The 10,694-nt window shown below is 29.1% G+C and overlaps 1 protein-coding gene across 1 annotated transcript; it reads left to right on the top strand.

Annotated features, from left to right (window-relative positions):
* Positions 1-5,647: 5,647 nt before the first annotated feature.
* Positions 5,648-9,074, top strand: LOC111679110 (GATA zinc finger domain-containing protein 14). Its single transcript, XM_023440609.2, has 2 exons — positions 5,648-5,804; positions 7,500-9,074. The coding sequence occupies exons 1-2, from the start codon at positions 5,747-5,749 to the stop codon at positions 9,020-9,022; spliced, it is 1,581 nt and encodes a 526-aa protein (XP_023296377.2). The 5' UTR covers positions 5,648-5,746; the 3' UTR covers positions 9,023-9,074.
* Positions 9,075-10,694: the final 1,620 nt, after the last annotated feature.

Genomic DNA, 10,694 nt, shown 5'->3' with positions numbered 1-10,694 from the left:
TAAATGTATTCAAATATGGCACATTTTATTTTCTTTCTTAATTTTGTCAACTAATCGTTCCTATATATTGTGGTGCAATCCCTTTAAGTGATTTCTTAAGAAAAGGTTGAATGTAAAGAAGAGAAGGGAAGTAAGGTCTGGTAAAATGAATTAATTAAACAATATATGTATGATTCTTGGTCAAGTCAACATTGTAGTTGAATATTTAATTAAGTTTGTAGGGAAATCAAAGACAAAATAAAGTAAAAGATCATAAATAAAATTTTAATTCTTTCCCGATTCTGATTTACAGAAAAAAAATATGTTCATGTGTACATTAAGGAATGTCTAAAAATGTAGTTGTGTTGTCTGTCCGTATGTCTCTGTCTTTATATGTATATGTATATTCTTTTTTGAAATGTCATTTATGGGTAACTCATCCGTTAAATGTCCAACTTTATGGATGGTAAAGTTTGTAGTTATATATAGACTTTTCTGCGTTTTGATGGTCATTTTACTCCTCTCTCTTTTTCTAAGTTTAACTGTCCATCTGCCTGTCTGTGTCTATCTGCCAGTCTTTATGTGTCTTTCAGTCTGTCGACAATTGTCTATTGTAGATTTCTCCAAAAAATGCAAATTAATTACATTGTTGTAATATTTAGTATGTGTAATAATGACAATAATATAGTACGTATTGGAGAGGAGTAGGTGAGAAGTTTTCTTTGGAAAGTGATCAGTAATGTATGGAATATATAAGAAATCTATACAAAATATATAAATCGATATATAGGTTATTCTAAAGAAAAGATATCGATCCATATCTCTGCTATTCTATAAAAGTGAAATCGATCCATATCTCTGTTATTCTACAAAAAAGATATCGAACCATATCTCTGCTATTCTATAGAAAACATATCGATCTATATCTCGATCAATATCTCTGCTCTTCTATAGAAAAGATATCGATAGATATCTCTGCTATTCTAGAGGAAAGATATCGATCGATATATCTGCTATTCTTGAGAAAAGATATCGATCGATATTTCTGCTATTCTATAGAAAATATATCGATCGATATTTCTGCTATTCCATTAAAAAGATATGATCGATCTTTCTGCTTTTCTATAGAAAAGATATAGATTGATATCTCTGCTATTCTATAGAAAAGATATCGATCGATATCTCTGCTACCTATAGAAGAGATATCCATCGATATCTCTGCTATCTATAAAAGAAATATCGATCCATATCTCTGCTATTCTATAAAAGTGAAATCGATCCATATCTCTGTTATTCTATAAAAAAGAACCATATCTCTGCTATTCTATAGAAAACATATCGATCTATATCTCTCTTATTCTACAGAAAAGATGTCGATCGATATCTCAGCTATTCTATAGAAAAGATATCGATCAATATCTCTGCTATTCTAGAGGAAAGATATCGATCAATATCTCTGCTATTCTATAGAAAAGATATCGATAGATATCTCTGCTATTCTAGAGGAAAGATATCGATCGATATATCTGCTATTCTAGAGAAAAGATATCGATCGATATATCTGCTATTCTATAGAAAATATATCGATCGATATTTCTGCTATTCCATTGAAAAGATATGATCGATCTTTCTGCTATTCTATAGGAAAGATATAGATTGATATCTCTGCTATTCTATAGAAAAGATATCGATCTATATATCGATCGATATCTCGATTCTCTGCTATCTATAGAAAAGATATCGATCGATATCTCTGCTACCTATAGAAGAGATATCGATCGATATCTCTGCTATCTATAAAAAAAATATCGATCGATATCTGCTGTTCTAAAGAAAATATATCAATCGATATCTTTGTTATTAGATATCTATATTTTTCTATTGAAAAGTTATCGATCGTTAATTTTACTTCTATATAGAAAAGTTATCGATCAATTCTATTAAAGTTTAACGATCTAAATCGTTACGATTCTACAGAAAAGTATATATAGATATCAATCGAAGTGTTCACTATTTTATAGACAGGATATAAGTTGATATCTTCACTTCACCCGCTCATCACCAGCACTAGACTTCAAAAATTTTGAATGAATGACTGTGATATGATTTTATACGTAAAAGATTTTTTTATTTTAGTTAAAAACTCATCTATGACCGACAAATTAATTGTTGAATATGAATTGTTTTAGCTAAGGGGGAGTGGGTTGCTAGCAGTGGTGTTGGTGACAACTGTCGTCCATCACGTACATGAAATGAGAATTCCAAAAAAAATAAATAAATAAATACAAAACTATGAAAATGAGGTTCTTTGATGTGAATTTGTCGCATGCGTGAATATTTATGATAATGAAAAATTATGTGTTTAAATTTTTGTTTGTTTTTGTTATTTCTCATTATTTTGTATTAAATCTACATTTTATTTAAGTTTTATATTATTTTTTTACGTTAATTTGTTGTGCGTTGAATGTTTAATTTGTTAAGTTGTTGTTTGTGTGATGATATTGTGTTTTTATTATATTTTTTTCGAAAGAAATTTAGTGATTACTATCATAATTTGCAATTAATGTCAAAGTGTTTTTATGGCAAAACTTGTAAATTTCATTCATACAATTTAACGAGTAAAACAAGAGACAGACAGTCAGTGGTGTTTGTTCATACGGTAGCGGGTTAATGTTAATGGGATTTGAAAAAGAGCTTCTGTATCTTCTTAAGTTGTTGCATAAAAGTTTTATGAATATTTCTTTTAATTGGTTTTAAATGTGTATGAAAAGTTATCGATGGTAATGTTATTTTATTGATCGCAGATAGATTTAGCAATTTTGTCTATCTATCTATCTATCTATCTATCTATCTATCTATCTATCTATCTATCTATCTATCTATCTATCTATCTATCTATCTATCTATCTATCTATCTATCTATCTATCTATCTATCTATCTATCTATCTATCTATCTATCTATCTATCTATCTATCTATCTATCTATCTATCTATCTATCTATCTATCTATCTATCTATCTATCTATCTATCTATCTATCTATCTATCTATCTATCTATCTATCTTCAAAATTTCGAGTAAATTCACATGTCGGTTTTTGAATCCGATTAAATTTTTACACTTTTCTTTTCTCCTCCAATCTTTAAACATTTGTTATGATCTAATCTCAATTTTGCTAGAAATTAATGACTAAGTTTTGTTAAAATGTTGGAGAAATTGATGATACATATAACGACGAATTACAAATGGAGATAGAAAGCGAAAAGTTACAAAATTAATATTTAATAGTTTCTACCAAAATAGAAGTATACATTTCTTAAAAAGCGATGACCCCTAAAAATAAGAATTATTAAAAAAACTTAACTTTTAGATGAAGAGGCCATTAATTAAAAAACACCTCCCAGTAAAAAGTTTTGATATATACATTTAAATATACATCATGAGAAAAATCCGAAGATTTCAAATATTTAATTTAAATTGACATAAATTGCCAGTTATTAAGCATAAAAGGAAGTTATGTTTTTTGTAAATATTTATAAATTTCAAACAATGACCTTATTTATAAATAAGACATACAGTTTATTGTAAATCTCCAAAAAATAAAATAAAATAAAAATTTACATAATTTATTTACATGTGTTAACAGTTAAATTTTTTGCTCAAAATTGAAAAAAACTGTAACAGTTAGATAAAATCTTTAGTTTTAGAAATTTTCTATAATATATAATTAACATAACTTTACGATATTTATTAGAATAAAATCCAAAAACAAATTTATAAAATGTGTTTTTTTAGTGAAACTATTTTAATAGTTTTTTTTTTGAAAACTGTGTGAATTCAGAAAAAAATTAAGATTTTATAATAAAAATTTCGTTTTCATGAAAAAAATTCGTTTTCACCAACCTAATTAAAGAAATCGAGTATTTTGTTTTTTTTACGAAAATTAACAAATATATTAACAAATATTAACAAATATAGAAGTTATGTTAATTTTGGCATTAACATCAACCGCCAACCAGCATCAGTTAATATTTGTTAACAATAATGATAATGATGATTATCTTGCTTGAAAGAAGAGAAAAGGTCAATTAAAGTAAAATTTACACAAAACAACAAGTTAAAAAGTAATATTTGGTTAATAACGACTTTCGAGTTCCCCTATGTTAAAGATTTAATGTGAACTTAACTATTTTACTTTTCTATAGAAAAGCTATCGATCGATATCTTTACTTTTCTATAGAAAAGCTATCGATCGATATCTTTACTTTTCTATAGAAAAGCTATCGATCGATATCTTTACTTTTCTATAGAAAAGCTATCGATCGATATCTTTACTTTTCTATAGAAAAGCTATCGATCGATATCTTTACTTTTCTATAGAAAAGCTATCGATCGATATCTTTACTTTTCTATAGAAAAGCTATCGATCGATATCTTTACTTTTCTATAGAACAGCTATCGATCGATATCTTTACTTTTCTATAGAAAAGCTATCGATTGATATCTTTACTTTTCTATAGAAAAGCTATCGATCGATATCTTTACTTTTCTATAGAAAAGCTATCGATCGATATCTTTACTTTTCTATAGAAAAGCTATCGATCGATATCTTTACTTTTCTATAGAAAAGCTATCGATCGATATCTTTACTTTTCTATAGAAAAGCTATAGATCGATATCTTTACTTTTCTATAGAAAAGCTATCGATGGATATCTTTACTTTTCTATAGAAAAGCTATCGATGGATATCTTTACATTTCTATAGAAAAGCTATCGATGGATATCTTTACTTTTCTATAGAAAAGCTATCGATCGATATCTTTACCTTTCTATAGAAAAGCTATCGATCTATATCTTTACTTTTCTATAGAAAAGCTATCGATCTATATCTTTACTTTTCTGTAGAAAAAAAGTTATTCGCCTATACTCATTGTGGTACATTAGTTATGAAAGAAATTGAAAAAAAACGTATCTCACAACTTAACTCTCCAACTGTAGCGCCCTTCTAAATTTAACTCAATCCCGAAAATAAATTAATTATGTATGAATAAAATTGATATCAAACAAAAAACAGAAAAATACCATAAAACAAGAAGAAACATTAAAAATCACAATGTAATCAGCATAAAAATCTGTGTCATATTGATGTCAATACATTGACCCAAGAAGCTTCAGTCAAACAATGCTAGAGTTAAAGCTTCTTCTAACTAGCATCTAACAACAGCATTAGTCAAACACAATGAATGGGTGTTGTGCTTTGAACTCGTGTTCTTAAGAACTTAATTAAAATACAATATACAATATGTTCCACAAACTCAACTTGCCAAAATTTGTATGTGGATCATATTTTAAACCAGTTTTATTTTATATTTTAATTCAATGGGTGAATGAGATTAATTTATTTTTATTAACTATTTTTGTCTTAAAGAAAGTTTTCGTTTTTTTCTGTTATTAATTTATACGCACACAGTTAGATATTTTTAATGATTATTTCGTTTTTTTTTGTAGATTTAAGCACCTTGTTATGGTGTTATGGCAAATAGTTGTTGTAAATATTAGAATCTGGCTTTAGGTCATTTGTTTTTGCATGTGTGTCTTGTTGTGGATGCTGTTAGTAGACAAATAAAATGTGTTTTTTTTTTACATCTCCAATGCGAAGCCATAAAAGTGGGGTCAAAATTTAAATCATCATTTAGTTTGTATTATAAGTTTAAGAGTTAAGACGTTTCTCTTTTTCTTCTGCGAGTTACATAAAGAAAGCAAAACAATGAACAGAAAACTATGTTTACTGTTCTTGGTGTGTTTAGCTGTGGTGCTAGTAAAATGTAATTAAAAAGGATTTATTTTTTTTATAAAAGGATATTAAGTATAAAATTGATTTATTTACATAATAATAGTGTTTAAGAGTGAACAGTTTTTAAAAGAAAATAATGGAATGTTAAATATTCTTATACTAAAATATTAAATCAAAAATATTTGAAAAAAATTTATGAAGAGTGAAAAAAATTTGCAAAATCGCTCTAGTTTTTTATAAAGAGAAAGTTTGTTTTATGAAAAAAATTTCCTGAACTAATAGTTTCTTTCTTCAAGTAAAAAAAAAAAACAAATATGAAAAATTTTAGAAAATGAAATTGCGTAAAAATGTGTAATTGAGTGAATCAATAAATTTATTGAAATCAAAAGTTTATAAATATTGATTTGTTTAGCAATAAAGATTGACATCCTATACGGCTTTTGAAATATAGTTTAAGTGAATTTTAAAATTTTTTTTTGAGAATTCTTTATTGTATAAAATTCAGCTGTGAAATGAAACATCAATAGCCTATAAGTATGCAAACTTTTTGGTTTAATTTTAACAATTCTTGGAATATTCACGAAAAATTACATTTGAATTTTATTTAAAAAATTAATTAAACAAAATATAATTTAAAATTAATAGCGTTGAAATTAATAAACAGTCTGTCATAGTTTTTAATCGACTTTTTATCGATTAATTAACAATCGTTTATCGACTCTTATCTATGAACAATCTTGTCCACATACTAGTATATAGTCCAATCTATAGGCTGGTCTATCGCCTAGTCTATGGTCCATTCTATAGACTATAGTCTATAGTCCAGTCTATCTACTAGTGCACTTACAAGTCTAAAATCTTATATGTCTTATCTACAACTATAGAGTTGAGTCAATCTATAGTCTAGTCTTTAGACTAGTATGATCTATAGACTGGCCAATCGCCTAGTCTAGTTTATAGTCCATTCTATCGACTAGTCTACAGTACAGTCTATCGACTAGTTTATAATCCAGTCTATCGACTAGTGTACTTATAAGTCTTAAATCCTATATATTTAAAATTCTATAGTCTAGTCTTTCGACTAAAGAACTAACTGGTCTATTGTCTTCTTTGTTCAAAAATCTATAGTCTAGTCTATCGACTAGAGTACTGACTGTTCTACAGTCTTATCTATTCAAAATTCTATGGTATAGTCTATCAACTAGTCTATCGACTGTTCCATAATCTAGTCTATCGACATGTCTATTGACTAGTCTATCCATTTGGATATAGTCTCGTCTATTGACTATTATATAGTCTAGTTTATCGATAAGTCTAAAGTCTTATTGCTCAAGTAGCCTAAAATATACTCTATCAACTATTCTAAAGTCTTGTATATAATCTAGTCTATAGTCTAGTCTATAGAGTCTGTTTACAAGTGTATTTTCTAGTCACATGTCGACATGTCAATGAACTCTATAATCTTATCTTCGGCTACTGTAGTCTTGCCTACCGAAATGTTAAAATCTAATAACAATCGAGTATCATCATTTGTTGATGAATTTTTAGACATTCTATTAATGACCCTTAACTATTTACAGAAAGAAATTAGCAAAGCAAACAGCCTGCCTGAAGACACGATAGTAAATTAGAATTAATAAATCAAAATAAATGGATTCTTTTTCTAATATATATTTTATTTAAATTAAAACAACAACTAATTTCCTTCCATTCCTCACCATTACAGCTGAATCTTCCGTTGAAATCGATGAGAACGGTGATGAATACGATGTCAAGAGATTTAACATACAAAGTCGTCAACTAAATGGTGGACGTTCTCAATGTGTGGTCACCAGACGCAAACGTGCCACACAACCTAAACCCATGTACTCTGATGATGGCTCCAACGATGATGTTGATGATAAAAATGATGACGGCGATACCATGTTAGGCATGGAACAACAAGCCGTCCTCTACTATTCACCACCAATGATTAATCAAACCGCTGATGAAGATGAAGAAGAGGAGGATGATAAGGAAGGTGATGAAAATGATATGAAAGAAATGAATAATGGAAAAGAAGAAGGTGCTAATGATATGGAAGATATGAAGGAAAAAAGTGAAGAAGATGAGAAAATGAACGAAAATGATAATGAAGAAGAAGACGGTGATAATGACACTATTGAAGTTGTTCAATTGCCACAATTACCAATTTTGGGTCAATTACAAAGTGATGGTGAAACTGTGGCAGCTGTAGCTTCCGCAGCTGCTTCTGGTTCTGCTCATGCTGGTCATCATCATGGTAATCATGTTGGATCCAATGGCATTGTTGTTATTCAATCACACACTCCCCCCAAGGTAAATCCCCAAACTCATGCTGTTTTCGAATTAGTACCCGTAAATCATGCCGGCCCAGTTCACGATGAAGAAGATGAGGAAGAGGAAGAAAGTCATGTTCCAGAACAATTTGATTTTAATGAGGAATTGAGTCCTATTACTACAACTGCTATTTGGTCGACTGGTGATGATAATTCTAATATGAACTATGACGAATTAGTTAGCAAGCCCGTAAAACCCCAAAAACTGGTTAAAAAAGTTAGGAAACCAGTTGGAGTTAATAAGAATAAAAGGAAACCAACTCTGAAACCTAAACGTAAAATTAACAAGAACAAAAGAAGAAACAATATTAAACGTAAAAATATAAAAAATAAAAATAACAAAAAGAAAAACGCCAATAAACGTCGTCTAACTAAGAACAAGAGACGCCGCAACAACAGAAGACGTCCTTACAGAACCAACAGTGTTCGCCGTCGTCGTCCAGTTAGAAGAAATAAAGTACGCCGTGGCAACGTTACACGTCGTCATCTCTCTCAAGCTAATAGACAAAGCCAAAACCAAGTGATTAGAAATCAACTAAATAATCAGAGTAGCAATCAAAACAGCAACAAAAACTCTCTCAACTCACAATTTACAAATGATGATAAAGGTACCACTGCCAAGGATAAGGTCATTCAAAAGAAAAATAAAAACAGAAAGCATGCCGAAGTCATTGATCAAGGTGAAGACACTTACACCCGCACCATGACCATGACCCAAACAGGTGATGAAGATGGTGATCGTAATGTCAATTGCATTATCATTCGTAAGGATCCTCCACCCACAACGGCACGTCCCTTCTGGAATATATTGGGCCGTAGTGCTAATGGTACACCCAAAGCCTCGGGTCATTTTGGTAAACGTAAGCGTGTCAATGTCCGTTTTGTAGCCTAAATTAGTAGTATGTTATGTTTAAGAGATAAATTTAAATGCCCTAGATTTTAAAGAAATAAAAAAAAAATACGAAATATGTAAAAAAAACTTTGGACTTAATTTCGATTAAATAGTTTAGGATGTTGGGATTATTTACTCAAAATTGGGATTTATTTGAATATTATATGTACATATTTAGAACTTAAAGAATTTTGAAATTTGGATGTGGAGTGTTGGTAATGCACCATTAGAGGCTACAGTAATGAACAAAAACAAGAGGCTCGATTATTGTCGTAGGGGTTTTTTCACATTTAATAAAGCATAATTAACTTTTTGTTTATCAAAATTATTTGAATTATTTGAAAGAAATTATAGTCGGGCGAGGCCGATCATATAATACCCCACACCTTTTACAAAAATATTATGCGATTTAGTTGTCATAATAAAGCATTTTATTGTTGAATGAAATTGTGGACATTTAAGTGAAAATTGCTGCCTGTAGTTTGATTACACGGTTTACATGGACGGACGGACATAGCTAAATTGAGTTACAAAAGGATTCTGAGCCGATTAGTATAATTTAAGGTGAGTATAGGACCAATATTATTGTGCGTTACAAACATCAGCATAAACCCAATATAACTTCCTTTCTAAAGTGGAGTAGGGTATAAATATGTAAAGTAGTTCTGGCCCATTTACTTTAAGATCTCCAAAGTATTAAGATTAATCACCTCCAATGTGTTCAATCAGATCATTCGATAAACCGAATATCATTAAAAGATCCGTGGATTGCTGGAGAATAAAAAGAAAAAAAACACAATTCGTTTTATAATTGTATTTCCTTTTTATATATTTCCAATAATATCCTCACGATCAATATGGACTTCTTTCACTTCTTTCTTCTAATTAAGTGACAAAACTATGTGAACATCCCACGATCTTAAGTGAAACTTTGTAGAAGCTATCATGTTTATAAGACAGATCATATTGACTTTTATAGTTTAGCTATTGTTATCACTATGATTTCTCTACTTTACAAAGTCTCTTTGGAGTTCATTCGACATTTATATTTCATACTTAAATAATTTTGGAAATATTACGTTTTCTATAGATTCAATGAAATATGTGAAAATTTGTTTATAACACAGATCATATTGATTGTCATAGTTGGGCTATTGTTATCACTATGTCTCCTTTCCATTACAAGTCTCTCTGGACTTCATTGGGCATATAGGTTTCATACTCAAATAAGAGCATCTTTTTAGAAATTTTAAAGTTTTCTATAGATTCAATTAGATATAATCGAAAAGTTCAATTTTAAGATTTAGTAAAAAATGTCTTCTCTTGTGACGCAATTCCAATAGTTTGTATCCATTTGAATTTCAGAATTTGCTTCCAAACCGCCAACGGTTTGATTAAACAATTTGGCTTGACTGACCAGCTAGTACAATTTTACTCTCTTAGACTTCTTAAGGATTATATACTAGAAACACCAATTGGAAAAATAATGATAGTCTTTTGATTCTTCGAAATAGAGTCTCTTAAGATGAAATTTAGATTTTTTGAAAGAAAAGGTTATATTTACATCATAAAATGGAACATTGAGTCTTCTTTGAGATTATGGACTTAGAACTTAATTACTATCGATTCTCTTTAACAGTTTGAGAAAGTAAGAATACGATAAAATCGTCCG

This window comes from Lucilia cuprina, chromosome 3, assembly GCF_022045245.1.
Source record: "Lucilia cuprina isolate Lc7/37 chromosome 3, ASM2204524v1, whole genome shotgun sequence".
Taxonomy (NCBI): domain Eukaryota; kingdom Metazoa; phylum Arthropoda; class Insecta; order Diptera; family Calliphoridae; genus Lucilia; species Lucilia cuprina.
Note: the sequence above shows the minus strand (reverse complement) of the source record. Positions and strands in the feature narration are given on the sequence as shown.